The sequence below is a fragment of the Mus musculus genome, chromosome 9 (genome assembly GCF_000001635.26).
Source record: "Mus musculus strain C57BL/6J chromosome 9, GRCm38.p6 C57BL/6J".
Taxonomy (NCBI): Eukaryota; Metazoa; Chordata; class Mammalia; order Rodentia; family Muridae; genus Mus; species Mus musculus.
This window is the reverse complement of record NC_000075.6, coordinates 13,736,552-13,764,114: the sequence shown is the minus strand read 5'-3', so window position 1 is coordinate 13,764,114 and position 27,563 is coordinate 13,736,552. Positions and strand designations below refer to the sequence as shown.

Below are 27,563 nucleotides of genomic sequence, written 5' to 3'. Positions count from 1 at the left end.
AGGGGACGGTTCTGCCACATCTCACCTTTTCTGTCCAATAACAAAAACCAAACCAAAACAAACCAAAACAAACAAAAAAAAACCTTTTCTCTCAAATATAAACTAAGTATAACTATTACCATTCTGTAATTTATAAAGTACAAAATACACCTAACACCCAGTCCATCATTTTTGTCAATTAAATACAACACTCTGTTATCTATACTAACTTTAAAAAGGCTGATAAATCTTATGTTGTGTCCTGGTTAGTTTGTATACTATGTGAAAACTATCTTCTCAAATATATTCTCTCAATGCTAAATAACCTGGGTTGGCTATGAGACTATAACTAGTCTTTCAACCCCGTCAGAAATCCAAGAACGACCAATATTATCTGAAAATATAGGAAGCCTAATACAGTTTCCAGAACTGAGACAAATTATAGAGACAGCTGTCTATCTATAGAGCCCCTGTACATCAGGAAGTTGGAGTATTAGTTTTCTGCCTATTGGACCAGGATCATCTGACAGACCTTGTAAACAGGAATTATTAAGGACTAGCCTATTCTGTCTCAGCAGAACTAAGCTGTCCTAACCTGTAACTTGTGTCCTCTGAAGGATGGTACAGGTCTGCAGGAGAGAGGGGCAATTTCTGCCCAGTGGCTACCTAGCCCCAATATACAGCCTCACCTGGAAGTAGAGTTACTCAGCTGCTTCTTTGCTAATCATTTCCTTCCATGAATATGTGCTGAAGGAAGTCTTCTAATACAGTATCCTTGAGTATTTCACATACTAAAGGTGATAATCTGGATTGATCACTAAGGCTCTGCTCTAGTTTGTTTTCCTCTTGCTGTGATAAAATACTTGGCTAGAGCAACTTAAGGAAGAAGTAGTTTATTTCAACTTACAACTCAAAGGTGAAGTCCATCATGGTGGGAAAGTCACAGCAGCAGGAGTATGAGACAGTTGGCTACTCACATCCTCAGGGAAAGTCACAGCAGCAGGGGCCTAAGACAGTTGGTTACTCACATCCACAGTCCAGAAGCAGAGACGAATGCACTAGTGCTCAGCTCGCTTCCTCTGTTCTGTGTACTCAATATTCCCTTGCCCAGGGAATGATCCCAACCACTATTAAGACAGGTTTTCTTCCCACATGGAATAATATAATCAAGATAATTCCCCACAGGCATATCCAGAGGCCCATATCCCAGGTGATTCTATATCCTCAAGTACATGGCACTAACCATCACAGACTCTGACACAATTTAAGAGACATTTAGGCTACTTCTGTAACAGTAACATATGCTTAACAACGGAATAAAATCTGAGCACAAGAAATAACAAGTCAGGCGATCAGAATTTATATTCTTCATTCTGATTTTAAGCTAAAATTAATGGTAAGCATATACAGTTAACTAATAAGGCAACTTTGTAGGTAACAATTACATCACACCTGTGACATTCTAGTTTTAAAACATTTCACATCATCATACAAATATAGTGTTATTCTGACCCATCTTTCAGCATGTATGAAACTTCTTAAGTAAATTCCTTTGGTGGGGAATTAACACCACATAATAAAGTTCTCTTTTTCTTTCTTTTCCCTGTTATAATGCTGGAAGTTGAATACCAAACACGGGCTCTACAACTGAGCTACTACATTCTCAGACTAAGTCCCGTTTTGGAGACGATCTATTTGCAACTTTGACCATGTGGTTACAAAACCAATGACAATGGAGCTGGTATCTGTAAAGCCACGGACAGTAACTGTGCACAGCTGAATGACTACTTACAAGCAGCACTCTGTGCACTGTGCAGCCCCAGTTGGTCTCCCACATCATAAAGCAAAGCATCCTTTAACTAAGACACACCTGAAAGCACTCAGAGATTGGGTTGTAATGGTTTATAACCCACTTTCTAATAATCCCAATCCTATTATCTTATGATGATAAGATATTTTCTAAAAAGTGGGCTAACTTCATTTACTAATACAAGATATAATTCAGAAACTATGAGACAATTAAAATATGTGCAGTAACATGGCTAATTCAAAGCATATGGTTTAAAACATTAAGACTTTTTAATGAATACTAATGTATTACAAATACAAGTTCATTTCAATGGCAAGGCCTATGGTCTGGTGTGTGAAGCATCAGGTTCCATACATAGTAAACACAATCACACCTAACACTATGCTTCACAGAGCTGGACAGAGCTGCTCCTGACACAGCTAGCCAGCACCTCCCACTCAGACACTAAAAGCACAACTTCAGAATCATAGAAAACTCAATCCACACAGGAATAGGGATGTCCTAGATTTAAAAAAAAAAAAAAAGGGGGCTTTTCCTTACACAATGATTTCAAATCAGTATCGGCCATACTTCAGGCTAAAGACTGGGAACCGGCATACCACCTTCAGGTAAATGATACATCTGTGGCTTTTAGGTTTTTCCAGGTGCAATGGTGGAATGGTTATGATATTAAAATGTGGGAAAGAGGAGGGGCTTACAAACAGGAAGCACAGTGAGGCTATCTAGCAAACAGAAATTGCAGCATGGCCTGTGAAATCTCCAACTCAGGACTGGTGCTTAGTACAAAAACACTAACCTTTCCCAGCCTCCCAAATTCAACTGTATTTACAGAGAAACAACTGAACTTCGCAAAGTCTCTTCTCTTATCCACAAAATCTTGGAGTTGGATGAAGACTCCAAAAAGCATCTGAACCAATGATGGATTTCAAACTTCCCAGTACAAATTCTCGGACCCGTTCCTGATGGTTCAGAATAAGCTGGAAACTACAAACTAAATGCTCACTTAGCAGCACCTGTGACTAGACATGCAGGTCTCCAGAGTGTCTGAAAAGCACTGAGTGATCCTGATGTGCCTAACACTAATATAGCAGCCACAGCACCAAGCTCTCAAGAATTCAGGAACTTACTGACAGAGATTTGCCTAGCAATTAAAAAAAGCCCTGAGTTTGATCTGCAGAATCATAACACAAGTGCAGTGAGGCACTTCTGTAATCCTGGCATGAGGGAGGTAGAATAGAGGATCAGAAGTTCATGATCACACTCAGCTACAGAGTATGAGGCCAGGGTGGACTATATTGGTCACCGTCTCAGGAAAAACTAATTAATGAATGAATTAATTAAAATGCTGATTCCAGTGCATAGAGTACAAGACATAGTGAATACTTGGCAGCTTGGAAGGAAACAGAGAGGCAAAAGAAGCAGGTAGAAAAGAGAAGGAGAAGGCTTGCATCTCTCTGTCCTCTTCATGACTGCTACCAGAAAACAGTCTCCACACAAATAAAATTTGTACCCTGTATTTGTACCCATACGTAAAATTTGTACGTCCTGTTCTCATATCAAACTTCCAAATCCTAAGGGAGAAAAGGGAGGAAGTACACAGAAGCACCCCATGCCTCAAAGTCAAATGGAAAATTACTGGGTGACTAAAACGTAATGACTGCTTCCCCAGGTAGAAGAAATCACAGGATGTTCTTGACTGGAACTTGGAATTAAGATTAAAGTCTGAAGCCACTGGTTACTTGTGCACAAAGTTTATTTGGGATAATATCTGATCCCAAGGATATTACTGGCAATGTTAATTTCTATCCATTTTTTTTGCAGTTTCCCATTCACTTACATTATAATTTTTGAGATGTTTTATCTTCACTTCTGATGATCTTCAAATGTCAATGGTTCTTAACACATTAACTGTAAACAAACACAAAGGAACTTAGGGGGTTCAGATACTGAATGAATGAGACCTGGAATTAAGAATTCTAAATGACTGGGCAAAGTCTGAGGGTCAGAGAAGGAGGGGAAAATCTTCACTTGCATGATTCGTGTGATCTTCAAAACATAAAACTGTTCTTGCAAATGAAAACTATATATCACCAGTCATCTTTCTTTCTGTATGAAAAACAAATTGCTCAGAGCTAAAGAAAATTCTCCACTCACTAATGTGCCTTTACACTTCTCTACAAGGCACATGTCAAGAACACCCGCTGGAGCCAGCATCAATCTGTGCAGGAGCTGTTCTCTAACTGCAAAGCTGCCTGGAACCCAGGCGCCTCCATCATTTCCGTGTCACACACAGAGCCTGAAGTCAAAGAGACTTGGACTCCAACGTCAGTCCAGCCAAATCTTCAATCTTATCCATAAAAATGAAAAACTTAATACTGTCTAGCTCATACAGACTTATGTGAGAAAAGCACATAAGTAACTTAGTGTCACACTCAGCGCACAGTAAGCCCACAACAAACATTCAAGACTATCATTTACATTATACTGTACTGTATTTATTATCCTACTAACTTTGCTGTAACAACTATCACATGGCAAGCAAAACTTACCCTGGGTGTTTCTATTTTTGTTTAATATAATAGAATAGTGCTTTTTAATATTAGGAAAAGGAGAGTAATTAATTTTACTTTTGACCTTTACAGACAGGCATCTTTGCTTAGTTCAAGGAAATTATGGCTCACTGTAACTGGCCTATCACAAGTCAATTTCTATCCTTTTTACAGAAGCACAAACTCGAAGGGAGACACCTAACTGCTTGAGCAAGCATTCATTTTCTGTCATGAGAAAAAGGAATCCTACAGAGAGGGAGACTGACAGATTTGTTATTTGCGCCTGTGGAATCCTACAGCCTGATGGAACAGAGGTCCTATCAATCCACAGAATACTTACCTACTCATTCTCAAATATTCAACTCCTTATGTTTGAGATCATACTCTTAAAATATTTAAGTTAGGAATGGGAAGATGGTTCAGTGGGTTAAGCATCTGCTTCAAGTGTGGGCACGAGATTTCATATCCCCAGACCTCACACAAAGTCAGGGTCATCTGTAATTCCTGTCTTCCTAGAGCTAGATGGGTGGTGACAGGGGAGAGTCTAGGAAAGCTCAGGGTTTAGCCAAATCTGGCACATGCGGCAGCAAACAAAAGAGACCTTGCCTCAGACAAGGTAGAAGGCAATGGCCAACACCCAAGGCTGTCCTGACTTAAACACACATGTACACATTAGAGCATACATGTGTCTACATACACATCCACACACATTTACAACATACGTACACACATACCATACAGAAGACGTTTTCCCCCAAGTTTAAGAAATAGTTAAGTTAGGTAACTTAACTCATACAACATTGTTTTCTCTAGATTTTTAGTGTTTTAGGGCAGAATGAAAGACAAACAACGTTGGCAGAAGTACTGATAAACTAACACAGCTTAAGATGGCCAGGTTTATTTCTCATCTAGAGATAAAAATATATGGACAGATGGTTTGGAACTAGAGAGAAGGAAGCAGTAGCTGGCAAGACCACCACTCCCACTACCTTGCCCTAGGATCCCTTGAGCTCTCTGAAGTAAAGTGCAGCATAGCTGCCTATTCTTTGATCCCTGCTTGCCCAACTCTTCCTGGCCCAACAAGTACTAAGTACCAGTTTCATTTTAGTCTCTAAGATTATCACTATAAAAACAAAAAGCGCCAAAATAATACACAAAGCACAGAGTTTAACTTGGAGTTGAAACTTGCTGACACGTTTCTTGGTTTGCTACAATATGCCAGCGCTCATTTTCTATTGTTACTACTGCAAGGCAACCAGAGGCATCTCCACCTTACATGAGCAACACAGGAACATGTTTCTTGCTTTTAAATGGTTAATTTGTGTCAGGAAGAGTCCACTGCCTGCATCCTATACTATCTGTGTCTCTTTTTCTCTGTGGAGAGCCGTTACGTGCTGCGAGCAATTGCATGCGTGCTGCCAGTAATCTCTGAGGAGAGCCGTGTGTGCCGCGAGCAATCGCCATTATAAGATGGCGCGGGCCTCTGCTGTGCCTAACTAGTAAACAAGCCTTGTACGCAGGTGCAAGAGTGAATTCACTCCTAGTCACTCCCATTCTCGGGGTGTAATAGTGGGGTGATAGGCAAGCAACGAACCAGGAGCTGTCACGCCATATCAGGTGCTGAAACGTCATGCTGCGGGTTATAAAAGCAGCGCCATTTTCCCGGTTCGGGATCTTCCTGAGAAGCAAGCAATAAAGCTTTTGCCGCGGAAGATTCTGGTTTGTTGCGTCTTTCTTGCCGGTCGAGCGGGACGCAATAAGTGGCGCCGAAGAACCCGGGAACTGTCATCACACCGGCGCAAGGAAGATCCCTCGTTCGCGGGGCAGAATCAGAACCGTGGGACAAAAGGCTCTACAAGGTACGTACAATCTTGAAATTTCTCCAGAGTTAGAAGCCCTTTTGATTGTTTGCACGGCGATTATGAGGATTGTCAGCAAATAGTAGAAGCAGGGCAGAAAGTTCTGGACGAAATTCAAGAAAGTCTATCAGAGGTAGAGCGGGGAGAGAGAGTAAAAGTAGAGAGGAAACAAAGTGCACTGAAGAATTTAGGCCTTTCCATGGGCCTTGAGCCCGAGGAAAAGAGATATAAAGGAAAGAATGCCTTGGGAGAGATTAGAAAAAGGGATGGAAAGGGAGAGAAGAAGGGAGATCGAGCTGGAGAGGCACATAAGGAAAGGAGCCTCTACCCGCCACTGGATGAATTTAAGCAGCTAACTCTTAGTAGTTCAGAACCAGATGAAGGAGTTAGCGCCTCTGAAGAAACAGACTCGGAGGAGGAAGCAGTTCGTTATAAGGGAGAAAGGTACCAGCAAGATAAAATGTAAGCTACTCAGTCCAGAAAAAGGCAAAAAGCCGTTGGCGAAAGCCAGCTTGCTGCTCGGCCTCTGGACTGTCGGCTTCAGGGTCCTAGTGCACCTCCGCTTTATGTGCAGAGGTACTGGTCAATTTTTACCTACTCCTCATGTACGGGTAAACCCTTGTGGCGTCAGGCCATTACAGGTCTGGCAAATGGATGTCACTCATATTTCCTCCTTTGGGAGAAATCAATATTTACATGTTTCTATTGACACCTGCTCTGGTGTAATGTTTGCCACACCTTTAACAGGTGAAAAAGCCTTTCATGTTATACAGCACTGCCTAGAAGTGTGGAGTGCTTGGGGCAAGCCCACAATTCTTAAAACGGATAATGGGCCAGCATATACTTCTATTAAATTTCAACAATTTTGTCATCAAATGGATGTCACTCACTTGACTGGCCTTCCTTATAATCCTCAAGGACAAGGCATTGTGGAACGTGCCCACTGCACACTCAAATCTTATCTTATAAAACAAAAAGGAGAGTTGATGAGACTCTGCCCTCAGTGCCAAGAGTAGCGGTATCTATGGCACTCTTTACACTTAATTTTTTGAATCTCGACGAGCAGGGACGCTCTGCAGCTGAGCGACATAGCTCAGACCCTGATAGACCAAAAGAAATGGTCAAATGGAAGGATGTTTTAACTGGTCAGTGGAAAGGCCCGGATCCTATCTTAATCAGATCCCGGGGAGCTGTTTGTGTTTTTCCACAGAGTGAAGACAACCCATTTTGGCTGCCAGAACAACTCACCCGCAGGATATTCATCAAGGATGGTGCAGAAGATGCTGACCTCCCGAGGACTGTTCCTGATCCTGACAATGCTGAACTTGTCTCAGGTTCCTAGTATAATGGGCGAGCAGAGATGGGCTATTCTCTCGACTTTCCCTAAACCAATGCCAGTTCGCCATGATGCTATAGTTTTTCCAAAATTCTTTACTACTGATAAAACAGTGGATTTGCCATATTTACCCTATGATCCCACCCGAGCACCATTAGGAGAAAATCGCTCTTTACTAGAACAGGGTTCTTTATGTTTTCAAATTAATGGACCAGGAAATTGTATCAACCTCACAGCCCGAGATTTGGGGAAGTTTAATGAGCATCGAGGAGGTTGGGTGAGCACAACCCAAGATACTTCCAATGTAGATATAACCTTTACAAATCGGACCTTTTGGCAGGAGGTAAATTGGGTTAATGGTACATTTCTACCACCTAACTTTTCAGACAAAGAACGTCCACACCAACCAAAAATAGCCCCTCATTGTAGTTTGGAAGATGAAGGGCTGATCCTGCCTTGGTCTGATTGTCAGTCCTCCATCACTCATTGGGCAGATCAGAGTAAAACCTTTTCCTTTTCTCCCAACATGATAGATGACCCAGAGAAGGAATTTGTTATGAAAAAGGGACTTTTCATACAGGACTTTAGAATGCATCCCTTTCACAAGTGGGTGCTTTGTGGAGTCAATGGCAGTTGTACAGAACTCAATCCTTTGATCTTTATCCAGGGAGGAGCAGTTGGAAAGGCTTCTTTTACTGGCATCTCAAGATTTGCTCAGTATTGGGGAGTACATGATGCCTCCCAGGACTCTTATGGATATACTAATACCAGTGTAGAGATCACTGGGTTCAATAAAACTTTGGTAAACCAGATTAATTATCCATCTACCCCAGTCTGTGTTTACCCCCCTTTCTTGTTTATTCTTTCAAATGATTCATTTGAAGTCTGTTCCAATGATTCTTATTGGATTTCTCAATGTTGGGATGTAACAAAGAACACCCGTGCCATGGTGGCACGGATCCCACGTTGGATCCCTGTTCCGGTGGAAACACCCTCCACCTTATCTATGTTTCGACAAAAGAGAGATTTTGGCATTACTGCTGCCGTGATCATAGCAATTTCAGCCAGTGCAGCTGCTGCTACAGCTGCAGGGTACGCTATGGTTAGTGCAGTTCAATCAGGCACAAAGTTAAATCAGCTTTCAGCAGATCTGGCTGATGCCATCACTGTCCAAACTTCTGCTACTACCAAGTTAAAGGGAGGGCTGATGATTTTGAATCAGCGCCTTGACCTGGCGGAGGAACAGATAGGTGTTCTATACCAGATGGCCCAGTTGGGTTGTGAAAGAAAACTGGAAGCTCTGTGCATTACCAGTGTCCAATATGAAAATTTTACTTATGCAGCTAATCTGTCTAGACAGCTTTCTTTATATCTTGCAGGAAACTGGTCTGAAAGATTCGATGAGACCCTTGAGGCCCTGAGAGCGGCCGTTCTAAAGATCAACTCGACACGAGTGGACCTGTCATTGACAGAGGGCCTCTCCTCCTGGATTTCATCTGCCTTTTCTTATTTTAAGGAATGGGTGGGGGTAGGTTTATTTGGCGTTGCCACCTGCTGTGGACTTGTGGTCATGCTCTGGTTGGTTTGCAAGCTCAGAACCCAACAAACACGTGACAAGGTTGTGATAACTCAAGCACTTGCTGCCATTGAGCAAGGGGCCTCCCCTGAAATCTGGCTATCTATGCTCAAAAATTAATTGACATTGGTGGCTGGCCTCTTTTATAGAGTTCGCCCTAGGTCATTTAGTAGTTAATGTCATATAGCACTGCGGTATCCAGGGACGGGCAACTTTCCTCATGCACAGATCAACCTAAGACACGGGGCCCGGTGGCGATAGGGTTACCCTATGACAGGAAAGGCTGTGACATTGGAGGAACGACCTAAGACAGGAGCCACAGCGGATGGGCATAATTACACAGGCCTAGACCAGCCTCAAATTTTAATAAAATAAAAAGGGGGATATGTGGAGAGCCGTTACGTGCTGCGAGCAATTGCATGCGTGCTGCCAGTAATCTCTGAGGAGAGCCGTGTGTGCCGCGAGCAATCGCCATTATAAGATGGCGCGGGCCTCTGCTGTGCCTAACTAGTAAACAAGCCTTGTACGCAGGTGCAAGAGTGAATTCACTCCTAGTCACTCCCATTCTCGGGGTGTAATAGTGGGGTGATAGGCAAGCAACGAACCAGGAGCTGTCACGCCATATCAGGTGCTGAAACGTCACGCTGCGGGTTATAAAAGCAGCGCCATTTTCCCGGTTCGGGATCTTCCTGAGAAGCAAGCAATAAAGCTCTTGCCGCGGAAGATTCTGGTTTGTTGCGTCTTTCTTGCCGGTCGAGCGGGACGCAATATTTCTCCTATTCTTTTAGTCAAAACCTCCAAGCTTTGCCTTAGCAGGAAGTCTTAGAGCCTACAGAGCTTACTAGCCTAGGCTGCCTTACAGCTAGCCATGGCCACAGTTCCATGCAGGAGGCAACTGCACAGCAGCTTTACAACCTATCATCTCCAAAGCATGACTTTTAAAGACCTGAAACTTCAATGTCAAGCTCTAGCTGCAATTTTGTTCATGCGGTAACTTTGGAATCCAAACACATGAAGAATCTGCATTCTTGGTACTCAGACACACTTACTACATCACATCTGCACTACCTCTGTGGACTTTTATACGAGAAAAGAAAAAAAACTGTGTTTCTAGTCCAGATGTTCTGTTGTACTCTAAGTCTAATTCCAACTTTAGGTGGAACTCAATGTAGGACCACTACTTGCCTAGCACTCAGGAAGCCCAGGATTCCACCACGAGAATTGCAAAACCTAACTAAAATCTAACTAAAATAGCAATAAAAATAAAACACCTGGGACCTAGGCAACAATTCAGTACATAAAGGCACAAACATAGCTATGTACCTACACACACACACACACACACCCCTACACACACACATACACATGTACACTGTGGGGGGGCGGGGCGGTTGGGAGGCACAGCTGCACATACATAAAACATATCATATCTTAAAAAAAATAAGAATTTCTCACAAACCAGTTTTTAGATGGGTGGTGTGGTAATATTAAAGCATATTTTTAAAGTTCATTTTTTTATATTTAAAGTCCAGTACCTGTCATAACTGAATCTAGACTAAAAAGTATTCAAAGAGCTAAAGGTTATTCACAGTAGCAATAGTCTGTGAAAGAAAGTGGCTTCCACCCTGGGTGCTTAGCGCTCACCAAGGACAGCTTGCTTTTTTCAGTGGTGCCCCATCACAGTGGGAGAAATGAAGGCCAGCTAGCTGTGTGGATAGGGGACTGAAGCTATGATCCATTGGGAGGGCATCTTCCAATCTCTTATACTCTGAGTATCAGGAACCTTCTGACATCATCACTTTATTTATTTATTTATTTTATGCACATGAGCACACTGTAATTATCTTTAGACACACTGGAAGAGGGCATCGGATCCCATCACAGATGATTGTGAGCCACCATGTGGTTGCTGGTAACTGAACTCAGGACATCTGGAAGAACAGCCAGTGCTCTTAACCACTGAGCCATCTCTCCAGCCCCAACATTCATCACTTTTTAGAGCTCCATTTTTAACCTGCTTCCTGTAGAATCAGTCTTATAAATTCATTCCAGGTCCTTAATTAGCATTCAGTCATTTATTTCACCTAATTACAAGGCATAACGATAGCAAGTACTTCACATATTCAAAGCCATTTTCCCTTAAAAATGAAGAACATTCTACATTAGAATCTGGAAAATTTCCACTATTCAAAACCCTAAATCACATGCAATCTTAGACCCTGGTTGTTTTTAATACAATAGCATTAATTTGGCAGCTTCCCAAAATAAACTTCCTGCCTTCTGGACATCAGTGCCCGGCCTGTTCATTTCCTTCCCTTGGGTACAATTCAGGTTACTTTCGTTTGGTTTATTTACGCTCTCATATAATTTTTCCATTATTATGCTTTTTATAAGTATATCTTACAGTGATATATCTTATTAGGAAAAGTCTTAGAGTCTATACTTTTGAGTATGTTACCCATAGCTGCAAATAATAAATACTCAGAAAATTTCCTTTAAAGCTGAGATTTAAGAAAGAAAAAGTACACTAAGCCCAAACTCAGCTTTAATCTCAGCATTATCTTTCATACATGAACACAATCATGATAGTAAGGCTGCTGCTGGTGGTGGCTTGATTCCAGCCACCACTCTTAATTCCAGCTCTTTCGAAGCAGAGGCAGGTAGATCTTTTGATCTTAGGCCAGCCTGATCTACAGAGCAAGTTCCAGGACAGCCAGGGGTACACAGAAAAACCCTGTTTCAAAAACAAAAACAAAAAAGTCTTGATAAACGTCCTGGTGAGTGGTGAGTTCATAATAATATTGGGTCTTAAATAAAGAGAATGTTAAAGTTCTTTTAGGATCTAGAAATAGTGAAATTCAAAATAATTTTTAGATTACCAATACAATCAGTGCAAGACTCTACGCCAATAAGAACAATGTCAAGAGAGACAATCAGCCATACAGTCACCTCACCTCATCCTGAATCTATAACTTCTGACACTAGTCCTGGCCAGCTGCCTCAGAAACACACCACGAGTCACAATGGGAATACCTAAGAATGTGGTATTATATAACTATCACTACTTGAAGAAACACAGAAACCTATTTCCGGCCAACATATCACTTTAAAGTGACTTTGAAGCTAAAACTACAGAGGAGATTTTGCAACAAAATATGCTTCAGGCATCTGGGAACTCTTTACTTCTAAAGACCATGATTAAAACTCACAGAAACAGTAACCCAGGATTCATTATTTTCAAATGACGTTAACTTACAATTTAAAAGTGTAATTAAGTTGAGGGGTAGGAAGGATGGTGTCCACCTATAATTATGGCACTCAGGAGACTAGGCGTAAGAAAGCAATTGTGAATGGCCTTCAGTATATGAATATCCTCTTGCTTTGTTGGTGAAAGTTAGGCATAAATATGGGACATGGACCAAGCAATCAAATAAATTTATCAACTAGAAAGCAACTTATAAATATCAAAATAACCAAAGACAAATAAAATATTGCCCAGAATAGCTACAGCTTGAGGATATATGATGAAGAAAAGACACATTAAAATGACTGACAGGGAAAATTAGAAAATAGGAGTCAAAGTAATCAAAAGAAAAAAAAAAAAAAAAAGAGGCCTTAACAAGCTCAATAAAGACAGGGCTATGCCCAAAACAGGAAAGAAAACAAAATGCTATCAATAAAGAGCACACAGGGTGCCAGGTGGGTTCACATCCAAGGAAGCTGAGGATGAGCTTGGGGTTGCTGGAAGCTTAATGGGAGCCTGGAAGATGGAAACTAGATGTAGGTAGTAATATCGCCACCACTGAAGGGCAGGTCTAGCCGAGCCCTCACAACTGGCCTACAGTAAGTACTTATTTATATTTATATTCCAGAGTCCAACTTAAACAAAGAGTCAGAGACAGACCAACAAAATACAATAGAAACAGCAGGATGACCAGGATGTTACCTAGCAAAGGGGAGCCATATGTGTACCGAGTACCCAGGAACTGCCTCAACAGGGCAATGCCAAGCAAGAGTCACCCATCAGTGTGCACCACAGTTGATTAGAAATTTCTGAACGTTGTATACAGAAAAAATAAATGGTCTTTTCAAGCCAAAAAATCAGATCTATATGACACAGAAGGCAAAGTTAAACCAACATCTCTAAAATGACTCTCATGTAATCCATCAAACCACACTTTTAGTAGAAGCTATACTTCCCAAGCCATTCCTCCAACTCTAACACTGTGTATAACCTTAAAAAGGGACCCTGAAATGAGTTATGTTTACTTTCATATTTATGTTACTCCCAGAAAATAATTATTCAAACACAGTATTTCAACTAAATTCATCTCATAATAGAAGCATTTGAGACCATTAGGGCTTTATCAACTTCAGTTATAAACTTGGAGTTTTTCCTAAACTGAGATAATCTCCACTCTCCAACAAGTAGAAATAATTCTCATAGCTAAACTCAACAGTAATTTAAGTGAGAGCTGAAGAGATGGCTCAGCAGTTGAGAGCACTTGCTACTTTGACAGAGGACCAGGGTTCAGTTCCCAGCATCCACAGGAGGGTCACACCGACCTGTCCTCCAGTTTAAGGGAATCTCACCTCCTGGACTCCTCCATGCCTGTGGTACACATGAACTCATGCAAGTACACACACACAAAGACACTTTTAAATAGTAATACGTTTATCAATCTACTGGGTGAAAGAAATTGTGTGATACATTGAGAAATATTAAAGATGATTTTGTAGAATGTATGAAAGCAAATAAGATAATTTATTTGAGCATCTGTAAACAAACAAACAACTTTGGAGTGACCGGGCAGAAAAAAGCTGAGCTATCATAATCAAACATTAATACTTGCTTGTAGTACTTTGTAGACAAACAAAACAAAACTTGAAATAATTTAGATAAACACTTAACACAGTAAGTGGAAATAACAGTCTACCTTGCCTGTACATTCGATTCATCTGTGGCTGTCTGCCTACATTAAGCTTAAAATTTAAACTGACAAGTTCTATAATAAAGCTGTTATCTACAGTTAATTGAAGAATGCTCCAAACAGACACCACATATAATGTATATTGTGATGGTAATGTCACTGATGTTTAAGCTGAGAAGCTGACTCTGAAGGCTTCGTCCCCTCTCCATTTCAAATCTAAGCACGCTTGTCTCAGTGTCCTCTAAAGCCTCTTGTCTGGTAATGGGCTGGTCCCCAAACTGTGATTAGAGCACAAGAATGAAAATGTCACGCCCTTGACAACTGAACTCCTGATAAAGTAAAAAACGCTGCGTCCTTAAACACAACTGGAGCAAAATCTAGGACCGGAAAATGAGCGGGAATTAGAGGGGCAGTGGCCATAAAGAAACTGTATTTTCACTTCTCGCACCAAAGGCCCAGAGGAGGAAGCAAGCACTGCTCTGCTGGGCTCTCCATACCCACGGGATGCCCGCGGCTTTTGCCCTCTTCGGGGTCCAGCCTCTCTAGGCCCAGGTCTCTCCTCCGCATGCCCCGGCCTCCCTCCCGCAGGAGCAGCCTCAGTCTCTCTTCCCGCACGCCCTGGCGTCTCCATCTACACTTGCTCCCGGCCTCCGTCCCCATACGCCCGGCCTCACCTGGACAGTGAGTCCTCGCTGGGCAGCCTTGCCGCCGGGAGCTGCGCGCCGAGACTCTCGCAGCTGGAGCTCTTCTCCATGGCGCGAGAAACTGGAGGCCGCTGCGCCCTCCGCGGCCGCCGGCGCGAGATGCAGAGGGAGGAGCGCACGGGGCCGCAGCCGCGGTCAGCCCCGCGCCAGGCAGGCTCCGAGACCGGAAGCGGCCATGTTCCCCCAGCCTGCACTGCGCGCGGGGGCTGTCGGGAGTCGGGCCCCGTGGCGCTACAAAGCGGAGCGATGCGCATGCGCCTGGCCGCCCAGTGAGAGTCAGCTAACAGGAAAATCTCCAGAAGGAAGAGGACACTAGTATGTCAGAGAAAACACAAGATGTGACGGCTTGGGAGAGGTGGACTCGAGGAAAATGAGAGGAATGTGGGCGGCCTGTGGGATGAGGGGGTGAGGTATTTAAGGGTGAGGTTAGAAGTAGTGATGTGAGATCATACGTGATGTGAGAACCCATTTTGTAACGGTAACAGTGAAGCTAAGCAGACTGATCCCACGGCCTCCAGTTACCTTGCATTTACATCTGCTTCCTTCTGTGTAAGTATATTAACCTCACAGAATAACTATTGATAAATATAAAACGCCTAAAGCAATGCCTGCTTAAGCACTCAGACAGTAGTCAATATATAAACAACCTAACAAACTTAATAAATGGTAACTGTTAATGAAAGAAAACTAAAGGATGACAGACCACTAACAAGTGGTTTGTAGGAGAAAGATAGTAACAGCTACCCTGAATGGGGAGGGGAAGGGAAATTTCCATCTCTGAACAGCGTTATACAAAGGAAAGTGAGAATGGAGTTGAATTTTCAGGCCTCCAGTGACAAAAGTATGGGTTAAAGTGGCTTGAAAGTGTGTCTGTAGCTGATAAGCACATTGACACCAACCTATAAGGCATAGTAAGTATTGAAGTGAGAATGAGGGAGAAGCTGCTAAAATCACAAAAAGAATTAGACAAAAACACTACTGAATGTCATGATGTAACATGGAGAACAGACTTACCTCCGGTGTGCTGCTTCATATTCCCTTACAAAGCAGGAAGGGAGTGTGGAGATGGAATGTGATAAAGGAACAGAAACTGGGTAAAGAGGGAATGTTAATACCCGTGACTTTCTGTTACTCAGGACACAGGAAGGAAAGTACTGGAGGAATTTCTCTAATTGTGACTCTGCCTTAAACACCTCACACGTCTGGAAAGCAAAAACACAAAGATTATTTCTGTAAATAAAAGAAACTTTTAAAAAAATCCTGCTAGGATAAATATAATTGTGTTCTTACAAACTAGATTTAATTTAAAACTTGGTTTTAAAACACAATCATAATTTATAGAACCAAGGAAATAATTTGTGTACTAGCTTTCCTTTACAGTATTCCCAATGAAAGATTTATTTTGGCTGATGGTTTCAAAGATTCCAGTCCATGGTCACTTGGCTCCATTGTTTTTTGAGCCTGTGATAAAACAGAAAAGCAGAGCTGGGAACACGTGATAGAAAAATCTGTTCATCTCCAGGTGACCAGGATAAATGATAAGCAATTATTTTCATCTCTGAAATTTTTCAAGAGATTTTAATTGCACCTCTCTGATAGCCCAGGAAAATAAATAGTGAAATGAAACACTTTGACAAACACAAATATCTGTAAGATTCACGATAGAATGCATCTATTGCTTCTCTTTCTCTATCAGACTTTTTAAATGCTAATGATCGCCTAACACTTCAACTTGTGTCTTCCCAACTATGAATGTTGAAGAAGAATGAACCCTTAAATGAAAGACCCATTTCTAGCACTGTATTGGTTATTACAAACCTGGCTTCCTGGTAATATAACTTGTGCATGACCCTCTCTAGTTATTATGGAACAGTATCAAATGGAGAGGGGTTGCAACCAGAAAAGTCTGCATTGCAATCCTGATTCTGTCACTAAACTTACTTTGAATGTTTGTTGTTCATCTCTGACAACTGAACAGGTTGTTTTTCTTAACAGTCAGTTGCACAGGAAGTTCTTAGTAAATAGATCTGTTGTTATTGTTGGTTTTCTTCCCCAAGCACTCTAGCTCTACATCTAACCGGAATGAAGAAGAATAAAAAAGCAAAGAATAATTTCAGATGAAGTTTAAATCACTGCATTATTTATCTCACGCATTGCTTGTTATGTCATAAAGCCAGGAAATATGAACCTAAGACTTTTTTACACCCCAGATGCCTCATTTTTTTAAGAATACTTCAGCATCAGGTAATGGCTCAGTAAAAGGCTTGCTGTCCAACTATGAAGATGTGAACTCCATCCCCTAAGGACCTACATGGAAGGAAGGAAGGAAGGAAGGAAGGAAGGGAGGGAGGGAGGGAGGGAGGGAGGGAGGGAGAGAGAGAATGGGAGGGAGAGCTTCATGGCTCGATTGTAATCTCACTGCCAAGAGGACAGAGATGGGTGCATTCCTGCTTATTCACCTGGCCGGCCAGTCTAGTCAAATTGAGTTCAGGCAAAAGTGAAGGAGTCTGCCTCACAAAACAAGAAGTATGGTGAGCTAGTCAGTTTCTGTCAACTTGACCCAAACTAGAGTCAGCTGGGAAGAAGGAACCTCAATTAAGGAATCCCCCATTGGATTGGCCTGTGGGCATGACTGTGGAGCATTTTCTTGATTAATGATGAGTGTGGGCAGGCCCATCCCACTATGAGCAGCACCATCCCCAGGAGGGTGGTTCTAGACAACACAATAAAGCAAGCAAGCTTAAGGCTGGAGAGATGGCTCAGCAATTAAGAGCACTGACTGCTCTTCCAGAGGTCCTGAGTTCAATTCCCAGCAACCAGATGGTGGCTCACAACCATCTGTAATGGGATCTGATGCGCCCTCTGGTGTGTCTGAAGACAGCTACAGTGGTCTCACATAAATAAAAATCTTTTTAAAAAAAAGAAAAAGAAAGTTGAACCAGCCAGGCCCACCCCTAAAATCTACATCATCTGTGAACTGTTAGAATTCTTGAAAGGGCTGGTCTTGCTGCAGGATCTTCATGGCAAAGGACCATAGCAGGATAACCAGGAGGAGTCCTGGTGAAGATCCAGTAGTGATGCTGTTGAAAGGCCAAATCTTTTAAGTTCAGACTCCATTTTAGAGAACCTGACCTAAGTTTGAACTCAGATAAACTAACAGGCTGGTACCTAGCATTAGTTTCCAAGTTATTCCCCCAACAAAACCTGCACCTCCAGGTTACAAGGCCCCCCCTTGCCTAATGCCACCCATGTAGAAGGGAGCAGAAATTTAAGTTTATATGACTCCCAGCACCAGCCAATTATGTTAAAGGCCACAGTAGCTTTCCAATTAGATGTTTGCACACTTACCACCACCACCACCTCCTGTTTGCTGTTTACTATAAAGCCTTGATAGATATTCCGCCACACACACACCCCAAAAAAACCATCCTGTGTGATGGTGGTGCCCTGGGGACACCTGAGCTACCTCGAATAGAATAAAGACCCTGCTGTGAGTTGCATCAGATTGGCCCTGTCTGTGTCTTTGGGGATCACTAACATTTGTGACAGAAACCAGAGACCTTGAACCAGACCAATGAGTATTGAAATGAACATTTTCAAGAGAAAGATATGTGGACAGAAGGGTATGTTGTGGGACACACTGTGAGACATTGTAGCTTCCACAAAGAGATATTTTGTATGTGTTGTTTTGTTTGTGTATTTTTTTATTTTCTTTGGGGAAGGGGCTTGCAAATGTGGAAGGGGATGGAGAGATGAGTGGGAATGGAATACATGATGTAAAACTCACAAAGACTCAAAAGTTGAAAGGAAGGAAGAGAAAGAAAGAAGGGAGGGAGGAAGGAAGGAAGGAAGGCAGACAAACAAGCTAGCTGATCAGGTTGGGTAAAGCAAGACAGTAAATAGCTTTCTTTCATGGTTCTTGACTTCCTTCAATGATGAAGTGTGATGGGGATTCATAAGCCAATTAAGCCCTTTCCTCCACAAGACACTTTTGGTCATGGAGTTTATTATAGCAGCAAAGAACCGAACTAGGTCAGGCACCCAAAGCAGAGGAGGCTTCCATACATATGTGCATGTGCCCCTATGCAAGTACACAGATTTCCATATATACAATATACTCACAAATATACATATCCACATTTAAAAGAGAAGAATTAGAGAGGTATTCTAATGGGTAAAGTACCAGACATATACACCAGGTATATGTTCCAGGTAAATGCTGATGGATATGGCCATCCTGCCTACACTTACTGTACACAGGATGTGGAGACAGATTTCCTGGCACAAGGTAGCGGGCTAGACTAGCTGAATTATCCAGCAGTAAGTTCAAGAGAGACTCTCCATCCATATATAAGATAAAGGGAGATTGTAGAAGACACCAGATGTCAGGTTCTGGCTTCCAAATGTGTACATGTGTATGCCCACCCACACACATGTGAACATGCATATATACACTGTACACACAGACTTGTGCAAAAAAACCTCAGCCTATCCCACATCAAATGAGATGTCAAAATAATTTATAGTCTAGGGACATATGTAAAAATTTAAAGTTCTTCTCCGTAGTTAATTTCTAGTGTTTAACTTGCACTAGTATTTCTCAAACTGCCTGTGGAGAAGACCATTCATTAGGGTTTTAATTTCAATTATTAGTACTTTTAAAAATAGAAGAAAAATTAATTGCTAAAAACCAAAATTTAAAACAGTAAAGGTATGCAAAAATTTAAGGTGAGAGTTCTTTCTAAATGTATCTAGCATACTACTGCATGAAAAATTCACAAACATAAATATTCTTTCATTATATACTAGACAACATTTTCATACTATAGACAGTTTTGTAAAAAATCATTGTTTAGATCTGCAATTGTGTTATCCACCACCTTGTCAAAGGCTGTATATTAGATTACCAGAATCTAAATAAGGAAACAGTGATGTGATGAACGATGAATGGAAAAGCACAGGGATAGTAACGTGTACTTCTCTCAAAACACATAAACACAACCCTTAGAAACGTCATGCATGCATGAACCTTTAAGTTATCTATACTTCTTACACGCGTTCACGCGACCGGCCAGGAAGAACGCAACAAACCGGAATCTTCTGCGGCAAAAGCTTTATTGCTTACATCTTTAGGAGCAAGAGTGCAAGAGAGCAAGAGCTCTATTGCTTACATCTTTAGGAGCCAGAGCGCAAGAGAGAGAATGGCGAAACCCCATCCCTTTTTAAGGAGAATTATCCTCCGCCTAGGACGTGTCACTCCCTGATTGGCTGCAGCCCATTGGCCGAGTTGTCATCACGGGAAAGGCAGAGCACATGGAGTGGAGAACTACCCTTGGCACATGCGCAGATTATTTGTTTACCACTTAGAACACAGGATGTCAGCGCCATCTTGTAACGGCGAATGTGAGGGCGGCTCCCAACATATACTAGCTACCCCCAGGCTTGGGTCACATATATCATAGTTTCAGTCAACTATACTCAGCAATGCTGAAGATACTACCTGGAAAATTCCAGAAACGATACATTTTAAAGTACATGTTATCCTGACTTGCTGATGGAATCCCATGCTACCTTCTTCCTACAAGAAGAAACATATCACCTTGTAGCTATCTCCATTTTCAAAAAGTTATAATATCACTACTTCAGTCTAAGTCTTCAAGCAGTACTCAGATAGTGGACCAGTGCTACACCACAATGTCTGTCACTCATGTCCATTTCATCATAGAAATGTTATCATGTATCATCACAAGAAGAAAGGTTGTAGACTACAAGAGTATGAGAAAGATTTGTATTTATTGTAAATTGTTCTAGTTATTAGCTATCATTACACTCTTAATGTGCCTTATTCAGCTTGATTGCAGCATATTAGTTACTTTTGCTGGGATCAAATATCTGACAAAGCAATTTAAGGTAGGGGAGATTTACCTGGCTCATGATTTGAGAGCATACAGTCCGTTGTGGTGGGAAGGTATAGTGACAAGAAAGTGTTAGTGAACCCCCAAAAGACCAGACAGGAGCCAATCCAATGCAATCACACCAGGACCTTTATTCGAGCTAGCTCTGGCTCAACCCACCACAGACACACAGGACAGTTTTGGTGGAGAGAAGCCCTGAACATCTATTGGGGCAAGGTTTCATAGAAAACAGCAAGTGTGTGTGTTGGTGTGGGGGGGAGTGTTTCTAGGCTGGCAAACATCTAATTGGTGTGCTACTATGGCCTTTAGCATAATTGGCTGGTGCCGGTAGTCAAACCATAACCTTAACTTCTGCTTCCCTCTGCATTGGTGGTTATTAGGCAGGGGGTGGGCTTTTGGGGGATTAACCTGGAAAGGCTAGATTTGTTGGGGGAGATTAACCTAGAGTCTTGTTGGAGTCATGTTGGGTTTAGCCTAGAAACTGGAGCTATGTTCAGGTTTTGTTGGGGGGGGGGGTTGTAACTTGGAAACCAATGCTAGATACTGGCCTGTTAGTTTACTTGAGTTCAAACTTAGGTCAGGTTCTCTAAGATGGAGTTTAAACCCAAAAATTTGGCCTATCAAAGGAATGGCAACAGGAACAGCTTGTGAATGGGACTCCTCACCTTCTTACATCTGAGAGAAACCAGAAGCAAAGATGGAACAGGGAACAGACCAGGGCTATAAAACTCAAGACCCAATCCTAGGGATCCACTTCCCCTAGAGAGACTCCACCTCCTAAAAGTGCATGAGGAACTAAGGAAGCACTGTCAAAGGCAGCTGGAAAGTGAGAGCATTTTCAGGAAAAGATAGCACTGTACTGTGGACCAAGCTCCTGCAATTTTTAGCTAAGCCCTACTTTAGTTTGCACAATATGAAGGCAGAGTACAAGTGACTTGGGAGAACATGAAGTGAAAATTGTTCCAGTCACTTCCTGCTGGAAGAGCTGAACAAGATTTAACTTGTTACCTAAATAAGACAGTTCTTGCCTAATCGCCCTAATCTACTAAACAAAGGCATTAACACTTTCCAGAAGATTAGAATAAAACCTAAAGACTCTAAAAATAATGTCGAGGACATAATCCAAAATTGCTCCAAACATACTCTCAGGAGAAAAAATAATCAAAAGAAGATAAACTCAAAAGTCTAACATGTTAGAAGTGTTAGGTAATGGTTTCAAAGCAGCGAATATTACTAGGTCCAATGAAGTAAAGGAAACACAGTGGTCCTCAGCAGAAAAAAATATGTTTAAAATATATATGTGTATACTACATACATAATATATAGTATAGTATATAAAAATATTGTCATGGAATATTATAATATTTGGTGATTGGGCCTGTATTGGTGTGACATAATGCCTTGACGTAAACAGAATAAAGGTAATATTACATCACAGTTTTGAAGGTTTGATTCCATCAAGAACAACTCTGTTGTTTCTGGACCAATGGTAGCATGATGGACAAAGCGCAATGACAATTAAGTTGCATCACCACAGACAGGAAGCAAAATAAAGCTGTTCATATCTCAGAAGATAGAAGGCAGAGAAAAGTGGACTGCAGAAAGGTGCCAGGGCAAGGCAGAGCCCCTCCCACCTCTCTGTGGTATAGTTTCCCAACTGGGCCTTCATCTCCTACTCTTTTTTTCCATCCTCTACTCTTGACCATCTCCTACTTGACACTACCTCTCGACAATATCATGTTAAGAATCCATGAAAGAACTAAACCACATTATGTCAGAGCTTTCATAATCCAATAATTCCTAAAAATAAACATACAGACGCAGCCAAGGATATGCTTTTTATCACAGATATATCATAATCAAGATGAGAGGATTATTCATCACAGGGCCAAGTATAGATTTTCTAGCATGCAGAAGAGCCTGGGTTCAACTCCCTGTACTGAATAAAACCCCTTTACTGAATAAATTTTACTGAATAAATTCCCTTATAAGGGAATACTTATAACCTCTGGAGGTGAAGGCAGGAAGATCAGAGTTCAAGGTCATTCTCAACTACACAGAAATTTACAGACCATTCTAGGATATAGACTCTGCATCTACTACCTACCCACTGATCTACCTGCCTGCCTGCCTACCTACCTACCTACCTACCTACCCACCTACCCATCAATCCATCCATCTACTCAACCACCCATCTATCTATTCATCTGTCTATCCATACACAGAGATAGACAAGCATACAAAGAGATACAGAGATAAGTGAATGATCCTAGGAATGTGAGAAAGGAATTGACACATCAGTCAGCTTTTACTACATGCTTGCACTGTGATAACAATGTCTGATTCTCAGAATGAGTCCACTGAGAAAGTTTTGCTTCTCTCTATAACTATTTGGCAGTTGCACATGTGCTGTGATTCTGCTCTATACATCTTTATGAGACACTAAATACAGGAGTATCCCTACCCAAGACATGACTAGTTCACTTTTCCCATGGCAGAATGAAGAGGTTCTTAAAGTTTCTTGGATAGGAAATTCATCATTTCATTCATATTTTGGCATAAGAAGTATATTCCACCCTGGAAGAGGAAGACCTAATATAACCATGCTCTATAGACTGGAGCAGTAAACATTTTGAATAAGTAGTCCACTGTTACACAGTATTTTTCATAAGGTAGGTTTTTACCACCAGAAGAAAGGAGGGAAAATGTAAATATTTGAATCAGCAGAGGACAACATGACCCAGACAAGGAAAGAAATCAAAGAAAAACATTATACAAACAACATGATTAAATGGGCAAAGTGGGGACTTGGGATGCTGCCATGAGAACTGATGCAGTTCTATAACAATGTGGGGATTGAGAAACAGACCACCAAGGTTAAAGCCAAGTGGCATGGAGGTGCCCTGCCTCACTTCCATTTCTACTCATGCAGGAGTCTAACCGATGCAACTGAAGCTGTATCTAGATTCATACATTCAAAGAAGTCTGGAAAATGTGTTTCTGCTTTCATCCTCTGCAGGTTCAGAGAGAGTATAAAAAAACATCGGATGCCATGCACTATATCCACTCTGAGTCATTCCTTCTGCTACTCTACTTTCATGAGCACCATCCTACTGATACTTCTTATTCCAAATAACAGCTTCAACAGTACAAGATATGTTGCCAGCCATAATTAATTTACCCTAGACACAGATAAAAACATACTTCTTAAAGAGGGCATGCTAAGTCCTAGGATCTGTATCTCTGAGTAGTGTTTATTTCTTTTCTCCATAAATAAGAGTGACAACATGATGCCCTAATACGATGGGACTGGCCAATGATATTATTGAGTGATGAAAGTAAGCAGCCATACTATATAACACAGTAAGGAAAAGAAGGATGCATGAAGCTAGATACTGAGCAAGGAAGAAAATATGGAGTGTGTGTGTGTACACTCCATGGAGATCAACTTGAGTTCCAGTCCCCTCTTCCATCCTCTTTGACCTAGGGTCTCTTGATGGTCACCATTGAGCTTTTGTCTGGCGAATATACTGGTCTATCTCCCATCTCCTGGTGGGGTTGATGGGTCACAAATGCATACATTACCATATCCTACTTTTATATGGGTTCTGATGATCTCAAAGTGCTTCCAGAACAACACTTTGCCCACTGAGTCCTTTCCCCAGCTTTTATGGTGAGCAGTTTGTGTCTAAGACTTTGGTGGATAGTTATAATTGCTTAAGATCTCTTTCCACGTTCCTTCTGTCTTCCTTCCGCACCTTTGCTTTTTTGGGTAAATGAAACATATTGCTTCTTACTGCAGCAACTGCTTTCTATACACATCACTGCTTTCTATACACATAACTGCTTTCTATGCACATAAACACAAGCATGCACATGTTCAAATATGAGCATGAAGTAAACTGACACATGTAAAGCCACTGAATGTCTGGCAAGACACATTCATAACTCTAATTTGCTAACGTTCTTGGCTGTATTAAGATAGACATAAAGTGTGGGGCAGACTGAAAGGGGACAGCAGATTAAGCATTGCTATACTTTCGGAACTACATGAAGATTCCCCATGGCTATTTTTTTAAGAGAACCCAGGGGCATGTTAATATTCAAAGACAATCACTTGACACACACACGCACATACACACACACACACTATATATATATATATATATATATATATATATATATATATATATATATATATATATACACATATATATTAAATGTTTTAAATCAGATACCATTATGGCAAAGAGTGTTTCTGTAACTCTCCTTCCCCAGCATCCTCCCACCCTTTGTTAACCCTATTTCCACCTTATAACCTCCCCCCATATTCTTTCTTCCACCTTATAACCCATCCCCACGCTCTTTTCTTCTATTTTATGATGTACAGGTAATTTAGAGAAAAACTGTTTCTGGGTTTAAATCCATTCATTTTATCTTCCCAGGTAATGTGATCTCTATCGCTGTAATTTAATTGAGCAATGGCCATTTCTTGCATTGAGAAAGTGATTTATCTCGGATTGATCCAAGTTAGTAAACTCCACAGCTTTGCAAAGGCTGCCATCTTCCTTTGATTCATTAAAATGACTTTCACATTCACTGCCTCCTCATGACTTCTTGATATATTGTTCCAAGCACTGAGAAGTAGATAAAAGATTGCTTGCATATTGGGAAGGATTAATTTGTCCAGAAAGATATTACATTTTGATATGTTGTCATTGAATCTCTTGGAGAGTGTCACATGAACTGCCAAGCTTTGGAATCTTTTGTAAGTGTCCAACATTCACTGCCTAATGTGCATCACATTTATGTGGTGTGAGAAGCCTTGCAAGTCTGTTACAAACAACAATGAAGAGTACACCAGCAGTTACCTCTCTCTGACCTTAAGTGAAGTTTGTATTTTGAGCTGAAAACTAATCAAAACATATATATCTTCACAAAAGGCTGAAATCAGTTTGAAACATTCAGAAATGAAGATAAAATTGAGTCAAAATAATCTAAAGCTTATTTTTGCTTCAGTTTCTCTTGACATAACCAAAGAATGTGCAATACTTTTGCTAACTGATTCCATCCTTAATGCTCAAGTCTAACCAGATATCCCCTTCCTTCTGCCTGCCTCAAATATCCTGTTTAAAATCTTTACATTCACTCTGCGTTCATGCTTAATTTACTTTTGTTTTTGTTATACCTTCTATAACCTATTTATAATAGAATATTATTGTCTATTGTTTATTATATATTAATATGATCCCTAGTTGCATATTGCAGAGCCTATCAACTTTGCCCACCAGTGTTTCCTAAGCATGTACAAGAGGCCATGACATGAGATAGGAGTTCAAGAAGGTATTGGGATGAATGCATGGACGGATGTCACTCACAGTTGAAAATATTGGTAGGATTTGGTAATCTTCATGAAAGTATCACCTAAGCACAAAGAGAGCATGTTTAGTTTAAGTTCCTGAAGAGTGCGTTTCTTGTTAGACTGTGTTCGTGGATTCTTCCTTTCCCTGGGAGTCTGCCCATGACCAGGTCTAGTTCTAAAATTCACGCTCATTTCTTACTAGTGCTTTCATGTCGTTCATGGTGATTTTAATGAGTTCAAAATATAACATCTGTGTGCTAGGATAAAGACAAAAACCTAGCCAATCTTTGTATTATATTGTAAAGACCTTTGAACTTTGTTTAAATCTCAAAGTTCAGATTATAGAATCACAACACTGTACTATTAAATGCTTTTTTTTAATATCCATAACATTTCAAGGCAAATTAATACTGATTTTAGTAAGTGCATGTGTACTTGTGTGTGGTGTCTATGAATGTGTGTTTGCATATATGTAGGCACATGTGTCTGAGTGGGTGTGGAGGCTCACGACTGACCTTCTATGTTTTTCTCTATACAGCTCCAGTTGTTTTTACTGCTACAGCCAAACCTGAAGCTCACTGAGATAGTCTAGCTGGAAACTTTGCCCAAAGGATTCCTCCACCACTGCCTCCTATGTGCTGGGCTTGGTTTATAAGCTGGCCTCCATTTTCCCTCTACCCCCTAACATTCTCACTACTGCACAGCCAGCCCCTGTTCTCAAAAGTTCAATTCTATCTCAAGTAAAAACTGACTCAGTCATAGAAAACCTCTCAGCCCCAGATTCTGGGTTCAATCTCAACCACTGGAACTACAACGAAGTTCTATCTTCTTGGAGTACCATTTGTATTACAAATGTCTTGATAAACCAATAGAATGGCTGTGAATCCAGTTAGAATTTAGAAATTTGGGTTCATGGATATATCAGGGCTAGCAATTATATATTTAGAAAAATCTTAATACAATCTTTAGCCACAATAAATGAAATACTTGACCACATGAAGGAGAAACAAAGAGACTTTAAAAGTCTAGTTCATAATATGTTGCACCTTTGCAACCTAAGCTGCATTGTTAAGATCACAGGGTAGTTGACTTAAGCCTGAGTCCACATTTGTACAGTACCCAGAAAATGGTCTAACCTCTTTCTGCATCAAAAGTAGGAATATTTGTCTTATAAAGTCTCTGGACATGTCATATGCTTCCAATAGTGTTTGTCACATGGAAGGTAGCATTTGTTGTGGTGGTGGCTAGTATCTGGACAAGCCCTCTGAATATAGACCCTCTCATGTGTCCCAAGACTATTACATGATTGATGCTTAGTTATGTGTCTGCTTAACATAAAACACCTTTTATATTGCTCAGATGGATTTTTATATTGAGGTGTATAGGCTCAAAAATGTCAATGTTGGACAGAATGAATACTAGAGTCTTCTAAGGGGAGACAGAGGGATGAACTAGATGAGAAAAAATCCATGTAGCTTCAGCTCCTAGGATGAGCACTGTCTTAGCTTTGGTTCATACTGCTGCCCTTCACCTAACAAGTTT

General features: G+C 41.1%; 1 protein-coding gene and 1 long non-coding RNA gene across 16 annotated transcripts in view; one reads left to right on the top strand and one right to left on the bottom strand.

Annotated features, from left to right (window-relative positions):
* The window catches only part of Mtmr2 (myotubularin related protein 2), a 61,637-nt gene extending 44,782 nt beyond the window's left edge, over positions 1-16,855 (bottom strand). For 3 of the 14 annotated variants that reach the window (XM_011242621.3, XM_006510676.4, XM_006510677.4), the window contains exon 1: positions 14,715-16,855. In XM_011242621.3, the coding sequence (XP_011240923.2) occupies positions 14,715-14,998 (284 nt within the window). In that variant the 5' untranslated portion in view covers positions 14,999-16,855. Of the gene's footprint in view, positions 1-3,626; positions 3,698-14,714 lie in introns of all 14 variants that reach the window. The other 11 variants (NM_001372573.1, NM_023858.4, NM_001373873.1 and 8 more) reach the window with 6 other exon arrangements.
* Gm39291 lies at positions 14,913-26,780 on the top strand. 2 transcript variants are annotated; one of them, XR_870544.2, is made up of 3 exons: positions 14,913-15,293; positions 25,915-26,051; positions 26,560-26,780. It is a non-coding gene; the product is annotated as a predicted gene, 39291 (long non-coding RNA). The 2 variants fall into 2 exon arrangements; XR_870545.3 differs by having other exon boundaries at positions 15,238-15,293; positions 25,928-26,051.
* The last annotated feature ends 783 nt before the right edge of the window (positions 26,781-27,563 follow it).